The sequence below is a fragment of the Elephas maximus genome, chromosome 16 (assembly GCF_024166365.1).
Source record: "Elephas maximus indicus isolate mEleMax1 chromosome 16, mEleMax1 primary haplotype, whole genome shotgun sequence".
In the NCBI taxonomy this organism is placed as follows: Eukaryota; Metazoa; Chordata; class Mammalia; order Proboscidea; family Elephantidae; genus Elephas; species Elephas maximus.
The window spans coordinates 49068668-49092012 of NC_064834.1; the positions used below are offsets into that span (position 1 = coordinate 49068668).

Below are 23345 nucleotides of genomic sequence, written 5' to 3' on the forward strand. Positions count from 1 at the left end.
CACATCTCAGTCAGGCAAAGTTAAAGTTCCTCTAACTCATACAACATTTACACAATCACAACTTAAAAGTCTTCCGCTACATCCTAGATACCAAAGCACTATTCCAGGAAAAATGACACCTCTAAATATAAATAGGAGCCCTGGTGGGACAGTGTTTAAAGCGCTCAACTGCTAACAGAAAGGTCTGTGGTTCAAAACCACCAAGAGCTCTGTGGGAAAAAGATGCGACAGGCTGCTTCTGTAAAGATTTACAGGCTTGGAACCCCTCTGAAGTTGCTATGAATCGGAATCAACTCGGCGGCAGTGGATTTGGTTTTGGGGAAATGTAACTAACGTATAACACGTTTTGCCAACAGATACATGGATAATTTTTAATAACGGTATAATGAAAACAAGGCATGGGTAAACTTTAAAGTTCATCACCACTTTCTTGAAAAATATTACACAATTTTAATCAACAGCCCAATCTTCTGTTGGTGTTTACTAGATTCCTTTTTTTCTCTAAAATGACAATGCACCATGAGAATTCACATAAAATTTTAAAACTATGAATGTGTGTTCTCAAGCCAGTCACTAAAGAAAAATAAGTTAAAATGTTTGTCTCTTCAGCCTTTCTACAGGCTAGGATAGGGTATTTTTCCTGTATAAACTTAAAGATGCCAATGATTACAAAATAAACCAATTAGAATTAGAAGCGATTTCATCCTAAAAGGTTGACAACAGCCACTTTTTTAAAATGTCAGCTTATTTCAGTCAGGAAAAAGAGTCAACATAAAACTATTGCTTATAATCAACACCAGTGAAAAATTATTACTCTATGGATGGAGCCAGAAATCATGAAATGTGTTAGCACTGAAATGTCTTGTAATTTATCTAGTCTAAATCATTTTATGGAATTCACATCACTATTAATTCTGAACCGCAAATCTTATTTCAGAATAAATTAACTCTAAAATATAAATATATACGAACAGTATCTATTATATTTCTGAAGTAAAAACATATATAGACATAAAACCTACACACCTTTATTTTATTAATGTGCAGAATAAGACTCAGTTAAGATTCTAAAACTTACATCACAGTTAACTCTTCTGCACTGAGCTGGACAAACACACAGGTGAGAAAGGAGCCAGAAGCACAAAGCCTCGTTTCTCAACAGAATCCCTCCTATCTGGCCATCACTTCCAAACTGCTCCCTCCTAAACAAGTGGGGCATAGATGGAAGAGTCAAGAGGTCAAGGCTGCCCCTAGCTATTTACAAAGAATACAAAAAAAATTCCTTGGGAGTCCTAACACACAAGTAACACTTAAGCAATCTCTTTCTTTTCCTCTGTTTTTTTCTCCCCTTCCTCCCCTGTTCATTCCCTCTTTTGTTTTGCTCCACTTTAATTTCTTTCAGCTAGTTCTTTTTATTGCTTCCTCATTTTTCCTTAGTGAACAGCATTTAGTAAGATAGGATCTAAGAGAGGGAAAGGGTTATTAAACAAAGTAGTAAGGAAGATGAGAAATGGAAAAGAAAGATACAGTGGGTTATTTTTTAAAGTTATCGCCATGTCATGAAGCCCATTAATCCCTTTCCAAAGAGTACACAATGCCACAATACAAAGCTAAAAAGATTTTGTTTTAGTATTGCTTATCCCTGACTATGACTAGAGAAAAAACACCATATTTAAGCAAAAACAACTTCCTACTCTACAATATCTTATTTTAAAACAAACTAAGTTTGCTCAAGTTAAAGAAAAAAATTAATTTCTTACATAAGTGCTGAGAGCTTCTGATGAGGCATTGGTACATCGAAGAGACAGAGAAAAAAGCTTTCTCCTTGTTTGTTGTTAGAAAGAAATCCTCCTCTCCCTGCCCCAGCACACCCTACACAAATTCCACACGTGTTAGAGGACACAAGGGCACATTATGGAGCCTGAAAGGCAGCAGTTATAAGGACTCTGAACACCATCTACAAGTAGGAACAAAAACAGAAATTAAAAACTGGACCAACTAATTGTATTTGCCAATGTGTAGATGAAGCTCAATGGCAGATTCCCGTTTCCAATGAGAGTTGTATTACATGAAATAATCACAAGGACAAGTAGTTTTACAATATGGAAGGAGGGGCAATCCCTACCTCACATCATACACAAAAAATAAATTCCAGACAGAATAAAGATGTAAAGATGAAAAACCAAACTTTAAAACTTTTAGAAAACAGTGTAGAAGAATAAATCAATGAGGCAGAGGAACTGTTTCTTAATCAAAATGCAAAAAGCACAATCCATAAAAAAAGATTATTACATTTAACTACATTAAAATTTAAAACTTCTGTACAACAAAATTTATAAACAAAAATGCAAGTCACAATGCCTCTAGAGAAGGGAACTGGGTAAAAGAGGAAAAGGAGTGGGAGAGGAACTTTTCATTATATATTGTTTTGTATTTTCTGAATTTTTGAGTCAAGTGAACACACTACCCACTCATAAACTTAAAACTTAAAAAATAATAATGAAATAAAAGACAAGCCATAAGAGACATCTGCCATGCATATAGCTAACAAAGAATTAGTATTCAGAATTTATCAGTATGCCTAAATATTGATGTCATTCAACTAAACAGAAAATTGGACAAAGGATATGATCAAGTAATTCATAGAAGAGGGGGCCTGTGTAACTAATAAACACATGAAAAGAAGCTCAACCTCACAAGTTATTAGGGTAAATAAAAAACCCATTGCCATCAAGTCAATTCTGCTCATAGCGACCCTATAAGGCAGAGCAGAATTGCCTGTGGATTCAAATTGCCGACCTTTTGGTTAACAACTAAGTTCTTAACTACTGTACCACCTGGACTCCTATCAGGATAAAGCAAATAAAAAAAAAAAAAAAAACAGTAAAATAACTTCCCCTACCCATCATCTTGGCAAAAATTATCAGGTTCAGACAATGCAGTATAATAATTGCTTTCGTGTGACCTTTCTCACCATGGTCTTGTAACTCCCACCCAGGTGATTGTACACGACTGTGTGATAGGGTAATTGTAGCCCACAAAAGGGATTGGTCAGTTTTGCCATTCCACTGGGCTTGAAATGAGCAACCCCAGGGGCGGGAAAGACAGAAGAATCCCACTACCTCCAGGGAAGAATGGCCAGGACTGCCATGTCTTTTGGACTCCGGGATCCCTATGCTAGGGGGCTCCTGGGACCAGAAGACAGAGAGAACTGTAACCTAAAGATGGTGAGAAGCGGTGGCAGAAGAGGCCTGGCAGCAGAGACTTGGCAGCAGAGACCCAAGAGTAGAAGACAGCGCAGTGGGCTTCCTGGCCCACAGATCGAGAAAGTTGTGTGTCTTTGGGCAGAGATTGAGAGCCTGGGAGAGGCATGCCTGTGAGCATGGCTGGGAAGAAGCTGTCCTGATGGAAGAACTGGATGCCTGAGTGTTCCTGAACCTGAATTTTAACCTGTTACTTCCCTAACAAACCCCATAATCATGAGTATGCTCTATGAGTTGTGTGGCCATCCCAATGAATTATCGAACCCAGCAGAGAAGTAGAGAGTGTCATGGGCAGGACAGTTGGTATCAGCATTGGAAAACACGACAGAGAGAAGAGGCATGTCTGACCACCATCTCATAGGAATCAGCCTTGGGCTGTTGATCTTGAGTCTCCTTCCCCTTTGTGAAGTTAGAGGAGGCAGACCCACCGCCACACCATTTTTACAGGCAAGATCTTTTTACTCCTAGTTTGCTAAGAATGTATTTATTTATTTTAAATCATGAGTCAGTGATTTATCAAATACTTCCTGTGTACCTATTAACAATAATCATATGATTTTTTTCTCTATTTTGTTAAAGTGGTCAATTACACTGATTAATTTTCTAATGTTAAACCAATCTTGCATTTCAGGAATAAACTCAAGTTTGTTATGATGTGTCTTCTCCATATATATTCATAAGTGAGACTGGCCTGAAACTTTCCTTTCTTGTAATATCTTCATTAGGTTTTGTATCAAGATTGTGCTGGCTTTATAAAGTTCACTGGGAACTGTGTCTTATTTTTCTGTTTTCTAGAAAAGTTCATGGAAGATTGGTATTATTTCTTCCTTAAATGTTTGATTGAATTGGCTTACGAAACCATCTAGACCTAAAGTTTTCTTTGTGGGAAAGTTTTTAATCATATATTCAATTTATTTTGTGTTATAAGACTATTCAAAATTTTTAATTCTTCTTGTGTTAATTTTGGTAAGTTGTATATCTCTAAGAATTTGTCTATTTCACCTCAAAGTTGTTTATAATATTCCTTACGATCTTTTTCTAATGCCTCTAGGTTCTGTAATAAGACCCCTCTCTTTGTTCCTGATATTGGTTAACTTGTGTTTTCTTTTTTTATTTATAAGCTTTATCAAAGGTTTATCGATTTTATTAGTTTTATCAAGGCTTTAACGACTGGCTTTGATAAATCTCTCTATTGTTTGTTATTTATTTTCTTAACTTCTGCTATTATCTTTATTATTTCCTTCTTTCTACTTTCTTCACTTAGTTCAGGATAAAAGTGACACCACAAATCAGTGGGGAAAAGATGATCTTTCCACTAAGTGGTGCTGGGACACTTGGATTTCTATAAGGAAAACATTAAAATTGACACCCATCTCATACTATACACAAAGATCAACTGCAGGTGAATTATTAATCGAAAGGTAAACAACAAAACAATAAACTTCATAAAAGGTGATAAAAAGTAATATATTCTTAAACTTAAGGTGGAGAAATAATTTTTAAATAAGACATAAAGAATATTACCAATACCGACTTTTACCGCTTCTATCCAACATAATACTCGAAGTCCTAGCCAAAGAAATTAGGGGGGAAAAAAGGCACTCAAACTGAAAAGGGAGAAGTAAAAGTATCTCTGTTTGCAGATGAGATAATCTGATATGTAGAAAACCTTAAAGAATCTACAAGTAACTATTAGAGTTAATAAATAAATTTAGCAAAGTTGCAGGATACAAAGTCTACACACAAAAGTCAGTCACCAGCCAGTGATGGAAAAATCACATTGATTAAGGGCACGGTTGCACAGTCAATTAATGCAAACGCAGTCCTTAAGTTGTACATCTGTAAAAAGTTGAACTGGCAAAAGTTGTGTGATGGATACATCTACAATGACCAAAAAAAAGCTGCTGAGGCTGCTTATATACAACCAACAGCTCATGGGATTTGGTTCCTTGGAGGTTTTAGGGTCATGGTTTCATGGGACATTCCCATTAATTGGCCTAATATGTTTAGTGCTTCTGTTCTATTTCCTAGTTCATTGTGTAGTGCCTGGGGTCTGAGAAGCTTGCAAGCAGCCATCTAAGGTACAACAACTGGTCTTCACTCACCTGGAGCAACAGGGGAAGAAGAAGATTCAAAATAGGAGGAGGATATGGAACATGTGGCTAATTGTCTCCATGAACAACCACCCCCTTTGCCATGAGACCAGAAGAACCGGATAGTGCCTGGCTACCATTACTGAACGTTTTGATCAAAGATAGTACAGAAGAATCCTGATCAAAAGGAAGGAAATGCAGAAATGAATTTCAAATTCTCATGGAATCCAGACTTTTTGGATTTCATGGAAACTGTATGAACCACCAAAAATACTGCCCTGAGATCATCTCTAACCTTCAACCTTAAACCAAAAATATCCCCTGAAGTCTTCTTAAAACCAAACAATAGCTTAGCTTAACTAGTAAGGAATGTCTGCCTGGAGCATTGTGCTCTTTTAAGAACTATCTACATGAGATCAAACTGACAACAGCAACTCAAAATATTAGACAGGAAACTTAGGGGGCAGTGGTTTAACAGTGGAGAAACAATTCAGAAAACGAGAGTGACAATGGCTGCACAGCTTGAAGAATGTAATTAGTGTCACTGAATTGTACAGGTGGAAATTACTGAATTGATATACGTCCTGTTGTGCATATTCTTAACAACAAAAATAAATAAATAAAACAAATCTTTAAAAACGGTGGTGGTGGTAGTGTCAGTTACCACAGAGTCAATTCTAACTCATGGCAACCCCATGTGTGCAGAGGAGAAATCTCCATAGAGCTCTCCGAGCTGTGACCTTTTGGAAAAAGATCTCCAGGCCTGTCTTCCGAGGTGCTTCTGAGTAGGTTTGAACCACCAACCTTTCAGCTAGAAGTCGAGTACTTAATCGTTTACATCACCCAGTGGTAAAATTATAGAGAGAAGCAAAGATGTATTTACCATAAAAGTTGAGATAATGGTTACCTTAGATGGCCAATTAAGAGGAGGCATGCAGGGATTTTCAGGGGTACAAGCACTGTTCTTGTGAGAAATCCTTGAGCTACGGGGAAAAGGGGGGATTTGAAGTAACTAGGGTAAAATGTTAAGATGTGTTAAAGCTGACTGATGGGCAAAGAGTGTTTATTATTCTATATACTTGTTATATTATTCCACATACTTGCATGTATAATCAAAAAAATTTTAAGATACCAGGTAGTTTTGACCTGAATCTTGTTACAACTTGACCTGACTATCATGAAAAATCAAAGTACACACAAAAGGTTAATTTCCTCATCATAAGTTTTTCACAGCCAGCCAGAAGCAAGAGAATTAGCAGCTAGGCATGTTGGCAAAGATGGCAAGGGCTCCAGTTTTAAATGCATCTACTTGTCAACTATCCCAAACATTAACATAGGCAAGAACTCCTACCCCTCAAAAAAGTTAATTTTTACAACCCACTAACAGTCTGCAATTATTACTTTTACCACTAGATGGAACTCTACATATAAAGTGATATGCTTAGTGGAGGAATGGAAACAATACTTAGCTGAAAAATCAATTATAGAAAAATGAAATGTAAGTGCTTTTGAAGCATAGTGAACTCATGAATCTGCAAAATTCAAGGCAGTGAAAAAAAACTTGTACCCCGCAGATGTATCATTTGGCTGACTACTACCAAAACTGCAGACTCAGAAAACTAAACATTTCCTCCCTGAGGAATTGCTCAACTTGATTTGTTCTCCAAGAACCACAACCTTGGCAACATTTATCGAAACATGAGCTATATTTAAAGTTGTCTAAATCTGACTTAACATTCTAAGAGAAGTATGTACTCCCTTATAAAATATATATATACAAAACTTTTATAAATATACATACATATATAACAAAACATTTACCATTTGAACCATTTTTAAGTACTCAAGTGTACGATTTGGTGACATTAATTAGTTTCACCACGTTGTGCTACCATCACCGCTACCCATCTCCAAAAGTTTTACTTAACCCCAGTAGAAACTCAGTACCCCTTCAGCAATAACTCCCATTCCCTCCTCTGCCTAGCCCCTGGAAACTTCTAATAAACTTTTCTCTATGCATTTCATAGTCTAGATATTTCCGTAAGTGGGATCATATAAAATTTGTCCTTTTTGTCTGACTTATTTCACTCAGCATAATGTTTCACTCAGCATAATTTCACTCAGCATAAAGTTTCATCCATGTCGCAGTATGTATCAAAACTGCATTCCTTTTAATGGCTGAATATTCTCTCTTATTGCTTTTTTCAAACCTAAAAGGCTCTGAAGCATGACTTTAATTGCGTCATTTTTTGCAGAGTTGTTAAGATAAACACATACAAGTGTTAAACAAAAGGCTGTATTCTTCCCTCCTTTCTACATACCAAATTTAAACTGGTATCATGAAAGCTATACATAAAAATACATAAAGAGAGGACAAAACTGCCCGAGCTGGCAGTTTTTCTATACCAGAAACAATTCAAAGTCAATAAGTAGTACCACAAAATTTCAGGGAACAATATCTAATTTCTTAGATAAAATTTTTGAAACATTTCACCTAATGTCTGCCCTTAGGAGCAGCTTATCCAAGGTTTTTTAATATGGACCTCTTACCTGTAATTTAGACTCCAGTAGCCTACAAAAGTGTATTTGGTTCCTATAAAACACAGGCATTATATTTTATCTCAACTTTTACTAGTTTTAAACTATCAGAGCAACTTGGTCTGAATTAAACTGGCAAACTATTTAGAAATCAAAGAATTCTTGATTCCTTACCTTCTTCACCTAAACATTTTTAGAAATCTGACCTAAGAGAACAATACAAGGTTTTGCCCTATGAAATGACAATGTAAAGTTCTTAGTCAAAAAGACTACTAGATGGTGCCTAGTTACCAACATCAACTGCTCTGGCAGGAATCACAATAGAGGACCCTGGACAGAGTGGGAGAAAAACGTAGAACAAAATTCAAACTCATAGAGAAAAAAAAAAACAGGCTTGCTGGTCTGACAGGGATTGGAGAAAGCCCAAGAGTATGGCCCCGGACACATTTTTAACTCAGTACTCAAGTCACTCCTGAGGTTTACCCTTCAGCCAAAGATTAGACAGATACGTAGGGCCAGCAATAACACACGTGACCATCCTGCTTCATAGTTCAATCATATATACAAGACTAATGGGCACATCACCCCAAAAGCAAAGATGAGAAGGCAGGAAGAGACAAGAAAACTGGATGAATGGAAACGGGGACCCTGGGGTGGAGAAAGGGAGAGTGTGGACACCTCTCAGGGCTGGCAATCAATGTCACAAAACAATTTGTATTATTAACTGTTTAATGAGAAACTAATTTGCTCTGTAAACTTTCACCTAAATCACAATTAATAATAATTTCTTATAACTTTAAAAAAGTAATTATACCACCTCAAAGTATCAATGCCAATGTATTGACTTATTTATTTACTTGTCAATTTTTATCCTTTTGGGTATCACAAGAATTGGTATTAATTCTGTTGCTGACACTTCCCTTAATTTTTCTCTACCAGGCTGGTGTACAACAGAAAGAAAGTTACTTGTATTCAGTAAGCAAGTAACATCAAAATTTCCTAGTCTGTGGAGAAAGCTCTATAGGATATTTCACTGACAATACAGTGTCTCTCTTACCATTATCCAAAAGCAGTTCACCCCTCAGAAAAGTATCATCACAGCTTCAGAAGCCTCTCTTTTACTACAGACTTTAAATGTCATGAACCTCAGGCAATTCAAACAAAGAAGTACTTCTATATACGATCAGATTAGACTCCAAAAGACTACTTCTAAATCCATTTGTTCCAAAGTCCGGAGTGATACTATCCAAGAAACAGCTGATGCTCTTGCTGTGACACATGACTTGTTCATTAACTACACAAGTTCACATACTGAAGACTCTTTAGAAAAGTTTCTATACTTTTAGTCAACCAGAAATACGCAACATTCTATGAACCTAGCCATAATAAATCTCATCAACTAGCAGAAGAGGGTGCTACCATGTGTCTCATGTGCCAGTTAAAATCAACCACAATCTGCTAAGTTTTTGTAATTTTAAGGTGCAGTAAGGTCTAGGGACAAGAAACTAAAGTTTAAGTCTCCAGCCTCCAGGAGCTTAAAGTTTACTGAGCACTAAAACAGACTACAAGATTTAAAATAGGAGCTAAAATCACAACCAAAAAAAATGATACAAGATCATTAACCCTCAAATGCATGAAACAAACAATAAAGGCTCTAAGAATTCAGAAGTAGGAAAAAGCGGTTCACCCTTAAACAAAATGAGATTTCAGCTAGGTCTTAAAGGTGAGTAGGATTTGGAAAATGAGAGAAAAAATAAGTAGAACTTAAATAAGGGCTTTTTTTTTTGTCAAACCAGGCCAAGGAGACTCAATTCCAAGACTTTTGCTAGATACTAAGATACTAAAAGAAGCCCTGATGGTGCAATGGTTAAGCACTCAGCTGCTAACCAGAAGGCTGGTAGTTTGAACCCACCCAGGAGCTTCACAGGAGAAAGGCCTGGTGATCTGCTCCCATAAAGACTGAAGCCTAGAAAACCCTATGGGGCAGTTCTTCTCTGTCACATATGATCACTGTGATTCAGAATCAGCTCCACAGCACCCAGCAACAACAGCAAGATTGCTAAACTGGTAGAAAGTAAGAGTGCAGCTGCTGGTGGTCATTACTGCCGCCATTCGGGGACAACCTGCCTTCATATGAAGTGAACGCAGAGGAAGTCAGGTCTAAGAACAAGAAGCAAATGCCTAGTGACACTTTGAGATCTGAGATTTTGAATACAGATTTAGCAATGTTTGATCTAACCACTGGACTCTTCCGTTTTCTTGAGCAAATCAATAATAAGTGTCTCTTTGCTTAAACTAGTTTAAGTTTCTGTCACATATAACCAAAAGAATCCTATCTAATATAAATGTACAACACTGTTTGCCCCTACTGTGAATCTAAGCCCTCCCTTCCCTATCTTCATCTTCGGAGGACGGAGTTGTCATTCTGGGTATTCCTGGGATAGTCTCTGTCCTCCAGGATCACTTCTTGCTCAGCTCACTGTCACCGCTGCCTCCAAGCCCTGCCCCTGTGGCTGTGACCGGCAACCTCTACTAGAAGCTCACCCGCTTTTCTTTATATTTTCCATTTTTTGTCTTAACTCTGTGCTTTTCCCTTCCATACCACTTTTCCAATTCTTGTTAGTTTTTCACAAGCAAGTCTTGGTTTTTCTTACAAATGTGAACATCTGTTCGGCCAAATCTACCAATCACAACACACATAGCTTGTAGCCTTTGGTTCTTCAACTCTTTGTATCAAATGTTCTCTGTTCAAAGATCTAGATAGTGCCTGGCTACCACCAAGGACTGTCCTGATAGGAAACACAACAGAGAGTCCCTGACAGAGCAGGAGAAAAGTGGGGTGCAGAACTCAAATTCTAGTAAAAAGATCAGACTTGATGGTCTTACTGAGACTTGAGGAACCCCCAGAAGACATGGCCCCTGGACTCTCTGTTAGCAAAGAACTAAAACCATTCCCGGGGCCAACTCTTCTGACAAAGAATAGACAGGACTATAAGACATAAAATGATACTTGTGAAGACTGTACTTCTTAGTTCAAGTAAGATATATAAGACTAGATGGGCACCTCCTGTCCAGAGGCGAGATGAGAAGGCAGAAGGGGACAGGAGCTGGCTGAATGGACACGGGAAATCCAGGATGGGAAGGAGGACTGTGTGTCACATTATAGGGATAGCAACTACAGTCACCTAGCAACATGTGTATAAACTTCTTGTATGAGAAACTAATTTGAGCTGTAAATTTTCACCTAAAGCACAATTTAAAAAAAGGGAGAGTGAGAAAATGTTCTCTATTCAAATTACTATTTAGTTTCTGTCTCTTGATTGAACTCTGGCTGATATACCAGATAAAATTAACAAAACATCAACACAAAATAAAGAGGCTCTGGCATCTATAGAAACAAACAAACAAAAAATCCTAAAAGATGGTTAATAAAACTGCAGCTGAGAGGGTTCATTCAAGGTGACCAGAGGGTATATCTTAATAAAGGAAGTGCTGATAACAAAGAAAGCAATAAACTAATCAATTGTAATGTGTTTCTCCCAAGGACAAAATGTGCTAATAGCTTGACTCTGTGTGTGTGTGTCTGTGTGTCTGTGTCTGTGTCTCTCTGTGTGTGTGTTGCTAACCGGAAGGTCAGAAGTTCAAATATACCAGCAGCTCCACAGGAGAAAAGACCTGACGATATGCTCCAGTAAAGATTACATTCTAGGAAACCCTGTAGAGCAGTTCTACTCTGTCCTATAGGATTCCTATGAGTCAGAAACAACTCAATGGCACACAAACACAAATTATCAAATACGTGTTTGCCTTATCAACTGGCTTCTTGTGAGCCTGGATGCAGTCATTTTCCCCAGACCTGACTAATAGATAAAATAGTTTCGGGACTGACAATAACAATTTAAAAACACTGCCATTTGCTGAGAACCTTCTACACAACAAGCCAGCAATCTCCTCCGACATTCTTTAGTCTCACAAATTCTACATAGGTTAGAGCCAAAGAAAGATGGGATGTTTGAAGAGCATAGATCAGCAAATATCAACTATTCATTTCACCCACCCCTTACCACAATTATTTATAGCTATCCAGATCTTACTTTTCAACATAAGCTACTAATTCTTTCCTCCTTCAGCACTGTAAAGAACAGCACAAGTATCACTGCTCCCTCCCTTCCAAAGCTAAAACTAAACCACAGTCATTACGACTCCTATCAACCCTATAGGACAGAGTAGAACTGCTCCACATGGTTTCCAAGGCGTACCTGGTGGATTTGAACTGCCAACCTTTTGGTCAGCAGCCGAACTCTTAACCACTGTGCCACCAGGGCTCCTATGGGGTGTAGTGAGGGCTAAATAAGAAATTACTTGTATTCCAATCATGGCTTTTTTGCTGTAGTATTTCCAAACCAGAACTCCATCTGAGATCTTCTGAGGTACTCACTGGAAGAAATTGGGAAACCAAGAAAGGAAATCAAATCATGGACAGGATGTATTTTAAATAAGAAATATTAAGTGTTACAACTGAGAAGGGACCTTCAGATTCCAGTAAAACCTCTTCATCATACGACGAAAAGAGGAAAAAATCTAGAGACTTGTATTAGGTCATACAAGATAAACGGACAATCCTGTGCCACTAATCATATTAACCAAAGCGGAATTTGAAATAACTTGAACATGTTTAAAAGGAAGTTAGAAATAAGGGCCTGACTCTTAGAAAACACATTACGACTACAAACAGATATAGAACCATCTACAAATCCAAAGTTGATAGTTAATCTGCGAGGGTAAACTCATTAAGGGAAATAATATATAAAAATAACGCCAAAGGGCCAAACCATAGAAAAACAACCAGACAAATAAGGTGTACTCAGCTTGGGCATTTATAGCATCAAATCTCAGTCTTCATTTTCCTTACCTCTGTGCTGCTTTTCACTGTGCACATATCTTTTTAAAACGCCCCCCTTTAAATGACCTGTAGGGTTGCTATCAGTCAAAATCAACTCAGGGCAGTGGGCTTGGTTTGGTTATCATCCAGACAGTGTTATACAAGGAAGCCCTGGTGGCGTAGCGGTTAAGAGCTACAGTTGCTAACCAAAAAGTTCACCGTTCATATCCACCAGGTGATCCTTGGAAACTCTATGGGGCAGTTCTACTCTGTCCTGTAGGGTCACTATGAGTTGGAATCGACTCGGCAGCCATGGGATTTTTTATGGGTACTGTTACATAAATACAGATAGTTACCAACTTACAACGGGGTTCTATTTCGACCACTCCAGTGTAAGTCGGTTCTGATGTTAAATCAAATATCTCTTTTTTTTTAAATAAAATATATTGCATCTATTCTTTTTTGCATATATTCCTATATGTCAAATATTAAATTAAAAAGAGATAACAAAGGTTTTAAAAAAGACAAAAAATGATCCCTACCAGTCAAACAACAAACTGCACCCCAAAAATGAGACTTTAAAACCTAATCTCTTCCATCTCTACAATCAACAAAATTCCATTTTTAGGGTTCAATTAATTAAACAAGTAACTTTCAAACCCTAGATCAGACTGACTCTCTTCTAAATCCCCCTAATCCCAGAACACGCAGCGTATAATCTTACACATAGATGGATATTTTTAAATATTTTTTAGAGTAACATCATTTTTCCTAATCCAAAGTGTGCACAAGCATTTATTAAGTAGAAAGTTAAAAGACATACCTGTTTAAAACAGTCTGATAAACACAAATTGAAGGAGAATTTATAGATAACTATAGCATCTGTGCTTAATACTTTTGCCCAGCAAAACATGAGTTCTCGATTTCTCAAGATAATAACAAGGAAGACAGTCACATACAGGGTAGACCGCAAACAACATGGTATATACTACCATGGCAGCAACAAAGTAAATCCCACCAATTCTAACCTTGTTAAACATCTCTGTAGTTCAGCAGACAGCTGTTGTCCCCTCCTCCTTGTTTTTCCCTCTTCCCTGTAACTTCCTCCCTATAATAGCACCCGTTAGCCCCTAAAGTTTTTCTAAAATATTTTGGAAATAAAATCAAATTTAATTACACATATCACCACCCAACAGCAGAGTCTACAGCTGTCTGCTCCTATCTACTTACACAACGGATATACGTATATCACAGATGCAGTCCCTGACAGTGCAAATGTCTTCTCCGAATACATGTATGACACCCAAAACAAAGTATTATACAACATATACGTAGATCCTAGAAAGCAAAGAAATCCTGCTTGGCTTAAAGAAATCCTACCATCTTCCTAGAGAGATAATTTTTACTTTTTTCTTTATATTTCCCTACTGAATCACTTGAACTGAATCTGCCGGTAATGTTCTGTTTCTTGATCTGATCACTCGTGTGCATTCGGTTTAGGAAAATTAAACAAGGTACACACTTAAGGCGTGTGAAAGATAGTCACAGAACTTCAAGTGCCATCCTGACTGGATATTCATGAATTATTGTTAATTTTTAAGATGCGATTAATGGTATTGCAGTTGTTTGCACCTCTTTTGTCCACAGATAAATGTATCTACTTCTCTGTCCCAACTAAAATTTCATTTCCTCAAATACCAGCATTTCTTATAAATAAAAGTCTACTTGTTACCACTTTTGGTTTCTTTTATGGTTTAAATACTATGATGGCACAGCAGTTAAACGTTCAGCTGCTAACCAAAAGGCGGGCAGGTCGAATCAACCAGCCACTCCTTGGAAATCCTATGGGACAGTTCTACTTTGTCCTTCTAGGGTGGCCATGAGTCAGAATCGACTCGATAGCAATGGGTTTTATTTCAATAATATTATTTTCTACCCTTTCCAGTGTAGAAAGTTTAAGTAAACATTATGGGCTAAAAATTTTCTGTAGCTATCCTGAATGCAAAAGGATGAAAAACATTTATTAGAGACCCAGTATGTACAAGAAACTATGAAAGGAAATCTACATACATTATCTCATTTAATCCGTACAACATGGTAAAGGATATTATTACTGCAAATGAGGAAATGGATTCAAAAAGGTAACATGCCCAAGGTCTCATATCTAAAAGTAGCAGAGCCAAGATTCAAGCCTTGGTCTCTCTCTTCCACCTGAACATGCTAATTCCTCAACAACTATTTATAATATTTTTTCTATGTCCAAAATATACTTTCAAAGACCTTTAAAATCTTAACTTGCTAATGTCAAAATATTAAAATACTCTTAGAAACTATATATTTTAATATAAATCAAATTTCTGAATAGGGAAAGGCTGCCTCAACTTAAACTGAACTTTAAATTTGTATATGTAATAAAAAAAAAAAGGATGACTTAGATTATCAATTCAAGATAGCTGATTAAACCCCTTTTCCATCCTATGATCCTAATGACAGTAAAGATACATGAAAAAGAACAAATCTCTCGCAGCCTTACAAATCAGAAAGGAACACATCGACAGACTAGGACTTTGATGACTTTCTGCAAAATAGAAAGCAGAGAGGATCAAAAGTAAAACGACCTCAGGAAAGAAAGTTGTAGAGGTGATGAACACCATTCTTACCAGTACAGCATCCAAAAGACTCTAGGCTTGGAGTTGCCAGGTTTCTTGAGAAAGGTTTGCAGGGCAGCAATCAGGGTTACTTATTCTCTCTCTATATATGGACCATAACGAGCCCTGGTGGCACAGTTGTTAAGCTCTCCGCTGCTAACCAAAAGGTCAGTGGTTTGAACCCACCAGCTGTTCCACAGAAGAAAAATGTGGCAGTCTGCTTTTGTAAAGATTACAGCCTTGGAAACCCTATAGGGCAGTTCTACTCTGCCTTTAGGGTGGCAATGAGTTGGAATCAACTCAATGGCAATGGGCTTGGGTTTATATAGAGCATGTGGCAGAATTAGTCATTCCTGAGACTGATCTCCAAAGCAGTGTTTTCAAATTTCAAGTCATGATCCACTTAGTGTGTCACTAAGTTAGTTTAGTGGGTTGTTAACAAAAAATTTTTAATGGAATAGTAAGAGACAAGAAAAGAAAAACATCTACTACATACGTATACTGCATGAAATAAAGGTAAATGTTTCATGAAACTTTTTTTCACATAGACACAAACACATGTATACATGTATTTCTTACACTGTTTTAAAAATGCTGCCCTAAACAGAGTGGAAAATTTATGGAGTGGAAGGGGGCCACCAGGGTGAAAATCTTGGGACTGGAGATAAAGGTAGCAGGGAGGGAGGCAGCTCCATCTAGAAATGGAATACATTAAAGACTAAAGAACTCCACTTGAGTAAAATCCTTCTTTCCTTGCAATCTGAGGTCTGCCTACCTGCTCCCTCTGAAGTGAAGCCTTCCTTCCACTCAATAACCCCGTGAACTTTCACAGAGCCTCTAGTCAGTTCTCCCACTGGAGAGAAAAACTCTTGGAGGGAAAAAACTCTACACAGCTGCAGAAAAAAACCAAATCAGGTATTTAGGCAAATCAATAGAATTCTAATGAAGTCAATCATGTATCATCAGAAATTTGAGGAAAACCAACAGTAAGAAATCCCATAAATGTGCATACAAGAACGGATCCTGATGGAAGCCGATTAAGACAAAGATCACAAGAGTTCTGCTTCCAGAACAGCAGAGTTTAAGAAAGTCAGGAAACCCACTCCTCTGTAAAAGCAACAACAACACTGGCAAAAACTGTCAAAATCAAGTTTTTCAGAACTCCGGAAATTAAAGGCTTACAACCATCGGAAGAGTTATTTACTCATGTAAATGACAGTCTCACACAAACTTTAAATTCAACTGGCAATTTCCTTTAAAGGAATTCAAACTACTCCTGCTACAAAATAGTATTTCATTTGTCCTCAGATTTTTATTACAATTCAAGACTTTAGAGCCAGAGGAGGGATGATCTAATTTATAAATCCCCTCTACAGTTCCCCGGCAAAAATGGCCAGCCATTTATGGACAGAGCTCCAAGTGTGGAAACTTCCAATAAAATATGAAATAACACATTCAACCACCCCATCACCGCTCAGGAAGGAGCCCAGTGCCCGCTCACAAACGACTTCCAAGACTCTTGGAGTCTCTTATTCATTACAAACCACACCAAGAAACTCGCTGTTGAATTTTACAAAAAAGTATTTGTAATCAATTAAGTACAATGTCCTGACTGACAAGACCACCTAAAAAGTTAATTCCAGGAAAAGAGAATGCTCCATTATAAAGTCATCATTTCCTGGATTACAGACCTCTGAGATATGTTTTTCAATTGTTCTAGAAGGAAAAAAGAAAATCTATCTGTGGTTACTACATGCCAGTTGGGAGAAAGATATGGTAGGCTGCTTCTATAAAGATTACAACCTTGAAAACTCTATGGGGCCGTTCTACTCTGTCCTATAGGGTTCTCATGTGTTGGAATCACTTGATGACAATGTATTTATGGGTACTAGAAGCTTGGAGTGGACTGTCTCATTTAATCCTGACATTTTGGAGTAGTCATCATTATGTCCATTGTACAAATGAAGAAACTGAAACAGAAGTTTAAAAATTCGACCAAAGACACACACCTAATACGGGGTTAGGTCAACTCAAGCCAATTTCTGATTGACACTCAAATCCTTGCTCGGGCTTAACCACATAAACTGTTTCAGAGCAGATTAAAGTGGCGTAGTGGTTAAGAGCTACGGCCGCTAACCAAAAGGTGGGCAGTTCGAATCCACCAGGCGCTCCTTGGAAACGTATGGGGCACTTCTACTCTGTCCTATAGGGTCGCTATGAGTCGGAACAGACTGGACCGCAATGGGTTTGGTTTTGGTTTGATGGCAGCGTTCTCTCCGAGCGCCGTGGGACGTCGGGGAATTCCGCAACAGCTCTTAGCTCCAGTGTCCACACTGTCAAGCTGAATCTCAGCGCAAAGGCGACCAGCGTTGCCGCCACCGACAGATCGGTTGGCAGCCAAGGCCGCGGGCCAGTGTCCCGAGGGCATCAGCAGGGACAGGCGGGGTCCGGGCCGGACCTCCGCGCCTCTGCCCCCGCAGGCGCGACGGTGCAAAACGCCGTGGGAGGAACAACCAAGCCCGGCCCCACTGGGTCACAGTGACTCAAAGGCAGGGCACAGTCGACCAGCCCACAGCCTCGTTTCCTAGGCAGCTGGACCAAGAAGTCGGCTCACCTCCGGCCTGGCTCTCGGACCGGCACCTCCCCTTCGCTCTGCGCCTCCGTCGCCATCTTAGTCAGCAAATCTCTTTCTCCGCCCTCACACCAGGTCCCACCCTCCACGCCACTGGATTGGCTGGAATGTTCCCCTCTTCCAAGTTATTGGATGACTTTACCGCCCCGCCTCAACCTGAACAATTTCCCGATATTATTGGTTTATTCAAATACTTAACCGCCATTGGTCTTCCCGAGACATGGCGGAAAAGAAAGGAAGACCCAGCCCCGATGTCTGCCGGGAGGTGTAGTTTCTCATTTTGATTAACCCTTCGAATCCCACGGACGTTTAGGTTCAAGTCAGAAATCCCCATAATGCTCAAATTGTTTCTTGATGTGTAACTCGCAGAATTACAGAGCTATCGAAATGAAAGTGACTTTAAGAATCACTCTCTAAAATGCAAGCCCCTTTTTCTGTCTTGACAGATACTTAGAAGAGCAGGCACAGAGTGGGTGGATACCCAAGAAGTTGTTGTGTGCCCCAAGGAGTCAATTCCGACTCAGAGCGACCCTATAGGACAAAGTAGAACTGCCCCATAGGGTTTCATAGGCTGTAAATCTTTATGGGAGTAGATCTCCAGGTCTTTTCTACCTTGGAGCCGCTGGGTGAGTTCAAACCTCAGACCTCTGAGTTAGCAGCGGAGCTCTGTACCACCAGGGCTACTTACCCAAGAAGTACTTATTGCTACATGTAGTCCAAAGCCTTCCTTCTTCAGATAGGGGAACTTGTCCCAAGTGACGCGGCATAGCGGCAGGCCGCTTCTGCCTGATCCCCCCGCTCCCTTTTGGCTTCCCAGAGAACCCACAAAATTGGCCGCTCTGGTCTGAACTATGGAACCAAAAGCTGCATAACTGTCCCTGACTGAGCTTTTATTCACAGTGATAGAAATAACAAGAATTATCCTTGCCCTCTCTGCCACATAGGCTTCTGGTGGGGATCAATTAGGCAACAGATGTACGTACACTGTAAAATTAAAGCATTAATTTTCTGTATTGTTTTTCTATGCCCAACGTTTCTAGAGATGCCTTTTCTATTGTTCCCCGTCATCCTGTCACCTGACGTTCTCCCAGCACTCTCCCTCTTTTCCACTAGGCTTCACCCCTCTACCCACCTGTGTTTCAGTTTCTCAACAAACTCTTTCCTGTCTTGGGGCCTTTGCACACGTTGCTTTTTCTGCCTGGTCCACTTTTCACCTTCCCATCTTTCAGGTCACAGTTTAAGTGTCATTGGCTCAGGAGCCTTCTGTGACCCCCACTGTATAAATTAGTTCTGCCACTAAACTTTCACATAGCACTTTGTACTCTTCCTTCATAGTTCTAATCATAACTTACAATCATCTAATTCTTGGTGTGACTATTTGTTTCATGTGAGGCATCCCAGCTAGGCTTTCTGCCACAGAGAGGCTCCCTACAGTGCCTGGCACATACTGAAACAACCAAATCTATTGCCATCGAGTTGATTCCAACTCATAGTGACTCTATAGGACAGGGTAGAACTGCCCCCATAGGATTCCCAAAGCTGTAATCTTTACAGGAGCAGACTGCTACATTTTTCTGCTGCAGAGCAGCTGGTGGATTCCAACCACCAACCTTTCCGTTAGCAGCCAAGCACTTAACCACTGTACCACCAGGGCTCCTTTCCTGCCACACAGTGAACATTTAATAAATGTTTTTTGAACAAATGAATAAACAAGTCCTCAGACTATATTGTGGCATGGTGGTCAAGCATCTGGCTGCTAACTAAAAGGTCAGCAGTTTGAATCCACCAGCCACTCCTTGGAAACTCTATGGAGCAGTGCTTGTCCTGTAGGGTTGCTATGAACTGGAATCAACTCGAAGGCAATGGGTTTGGTTTTTTCGGTTCAGATTATATTATTCAAATCAATTTTCTAACTGTTCTAATAGATTTTCAATTAATATTCATGAATTCATATTAAAAGTTCAATAGAAGTAAAAGAAAAAAGTTCAATAGAAGTGTCAAAACAAAACTGCATTTAGTTTTATGGCTAACAAATTGTTTTTATTGAGCAAATACATGAAAAGAAATACAAATTCAACAAAGACATATCAGTGAAATTTTTCATTGAACCCAGGCAGCCTTAGGAAATCCTGGCTCTGTAACTGCTGTGTGCACTAAGCAGGGAACTCAAGACTTAAATCCTTTCCTTTCCCCAATGTATGAACAAGTTTTTCTCCCAGCCCCATGGCACCCAGCACATGAATGATTGATCAATTGAAATAAACTGATGCCTTCATTAAAGAAGAAACATTCAAAATGTTAAAATATTAACATTCAACCAGGTTCACCTGTTATGATGAAGAATCCCATTTTTATATAAAACATGAAATTATTTTTTTTTATATCACAGTAGTTAAGAGCATGGCTTCTGAAGTTAGTGAACCCAGGTTCAAACCCTGGCTCCATTTCCTAGCTGTGGGATCCTGAGAAAGTTACTTAACTTTCTGGTTCTATTTCCTCTTCTGTAAAATGAGAATGATAATAGTTCTCACAGAGTTATTGTGAAGATTAAATGAGACAATCTCTGAAAAGCTGCTTAGCAGGACAGTGTTTGCCACCTAAAACCAAACCCACTGCCATCGAGTCAATTCCAACTCATAGCAACCCTATAGGACAGAGTAGAATTGCCCCATAGGGTTTCCTAGGCTCTAAATCTTTACAGAAGCAAGCTGCCACATTGTTAGCCCACGGAGTGGGTAGGGTCAAACCGCCAACCTTCGGTTAACAGCCCAGCACTTAACCACTATGCCACTACGGCTCCTTTTTGGCACATACAAGGTTAAATAAATGATGATATGAAAAATATCAAAAATGCTAAACTCAACATACATGTGAAGAATGTTAAAAAGGTAAACCACAATCAAAAAAAAAGCTAAACTCTCTTCTCAGGTAATACATCTACCTTCATTGCTGCTTGATACAACTATACATTACAACATAGTCGGTACAGTTTAATCAGTTACTTTGGAGTGGGGAGCGTTTCTCCTCAAAACCAGCTATACTGCTGTGACTTCTGATTAAAAGCAAATATCATTGCTGCGTGCTGTAAAAATACCCACTCAGCTGATAAGCCTGTACACTTTGCTTCTACAAGGGCATCAGGGCTCCCCTGAAATCATCCTTACTCTATCTAGGTACAGGTTGTCAGTCTGATGATAAGCATGGAATTCAAGAAAGTCCAGAAAGTCATCTTGTTTCCAACAACCTGGTGGAACAAAAGGTCACAAAGAAAAGTGGTCTTAGCCCTAAAAGAGTTTACAGTTAACAAGGGGAGACAAAATGAACACACATAAATCACACACAATAGAAGACAGTTTGAAATGGTCGTTGTTAACTGCCATCGAGTGGACAACAAAATGAAACATTGCCCAGTCCTGCATCATCCTCACAATTACCAATATGTTCAAGTCCATTGCTATGATTATTGTGAAAATCTATCTCACCGAAGGTCTCCCACATCCTTGTCAGCCCTTTATTTTGCTCAACTTGATGTCCTTCTACAGAGATTGATTCCTCCTGATGACACGTCCAAAGCAAGTGAGTGAGACAATGTTCTATTGTGAGCCATAAAATTTTCACTGGCTAATTTTTGGAAGTAGATTTCCAGGCCTTTCTTCCTAGTCTGTCTTAGCCTGGAAGCTCGGCTAAAACCTGTGCACCATGGGTGACCCCACTGGTATTTGAAATACAGCTAACTTGTATTTGTCATAATAAAGACTTGGAAATAGTGGCATAACTTCCAGCATCATAGCAACATGCAAGCCACCACAGTACAACACATGAACAGATGGGTGGTAGAGTTTAAAATTATGAAGGGCTAAACATTAAAATTGAGAACAAACCCCTAGGAATTCAAAAGTGTAGAGAAGTGAAGAAGGTTGGGGCTGTAGGGAATGGTTTAAGTGCAAGGGCATGAACTAGAGCGTGCCATGAACATCATTGTAAATCTACCCACTTCCCCCATCAGACTTTGAGCTTTGGGGGGAGAAGTGGAGCTTTAATCGTCTTTGTGTTCCCAGGTCCTAGCCTCAATGGAGGAAGAAGGCAGAGAGAAAAATTACGAGGGAAGTGAAAGAAGGAACAAGGCCGAAGGGAAAAAAAAAAAGGAGGGTCTGCCCTTGCCCTCACAACCTCATCCCCTACCAGCCCCCCAACACCCCTCGCACCCTCCAACAATGCAAACGACTTGTAGTTCCCAAGTGCATCTTTCTGCTTCACACTTTTGTTCTTGCTGTCCCCTCTGCCTAAATTAAAGTAAGACATTCTGATGCCCACAACAAAATATAAATGCTTCATGTACACAATAAGCATTTCTGAGCTTTTCCTCAGTCCTGAGCCTGATTAGGGATAGGATGAGGATACCTATCTTTTTTTTTTTTTTTTTTTAAGGCTAAAAGTTTAATTGTTTGTTCTCTTGTCCAAACTGCCAACAGTCCCACCAAAATATTACATGCCCACCTGGAATACCCAATCTTTCCCCCTTTTTTCCAAGGTAACTTGTATTTGTCATCATAAAGACTTGGAAATCATCATTTTAATGGTTTTCTCATCCCATTATTACTCAGGTCTTTTTTTATATTGTTTATACACGACTAATACATAAAGATATTTGCTTCAAAAATTCAAATAGATGGAATATGTTTTGGTGTGTATATTTTCACCACAGTGAATTTTTTTTTCAAATAATGCAGATAAATCCCTCTTGTCTACCTACCCTCCTCTAAGAAACCACTGTTTTCAGTTTGATGTGTTCTTCCAAATATTTTTCTATGCAATACATTCATTCAACAAATGCTTATTCAGATCCTACTATGTGCCAGGCACTCTTCTAGACCTGCAGACATAGGCATATACAAAACAAAGTCCTTCTCTTGTGGCATTTTCATCCTAATGGTATCACAGCTACATAGGGAAAAACATAATTTTGTCTTAATTTTTAGCTAAATGCTGACATATTGTACATATTGCCCTCAAATGTGTATCTTGGAGATCGTTCTGTGTAGTACATGAACAGCTGCATTATCATTTTTAACTGTTGCATAATATTCCATATTATACGTGTTCCTTTGCTTATTACACTGCTCTCTCCAATTGGGCATTTAGGCTTACATCAGTTAGGGTTGCAAGCAATGGAAAAGGACTTTGGCTAACATAAACAAAAACTGGATTTGTTGGAAAGATATTAGATTGAAAACTCGCAGGGAGGAAAGGGCCTAGGGAGCTGGAAACTCAGCCACGATTAGGCCATTT

General features: G+C 38.9%; 1 protein-coding gene across 3 annotated transcripts in view; it reads right to left on the reverse strand.

Annotated features, from left to right (window-relative positions):
* ARHGAP19 (Rho GTPase activating protein 19) overlaps positions 1-23345 on the reverse strand; it is a 77402-nt gene that overhangs the window by 43348 nt on the left and 10709 nt on the right. Inside the window, exon 1 of one of the 3 annotated variants that reach the window (XM_049855974.1) lies at positions 18039-18115. The exons of the other annotated variants lie outside the window; for them this stretch is intronic. Coding sequence (XP_049711931.1) covers positions 18039-18094 — 56 coding nt within the window. The 5' untranslated portion in view covers positions 18095-18115. Of the gene's footprint in view, positions 1-18038; positions 18116-23345 lie in introns of those variants that run through there. 3 annotated transcript variants of the gene reach the window in all.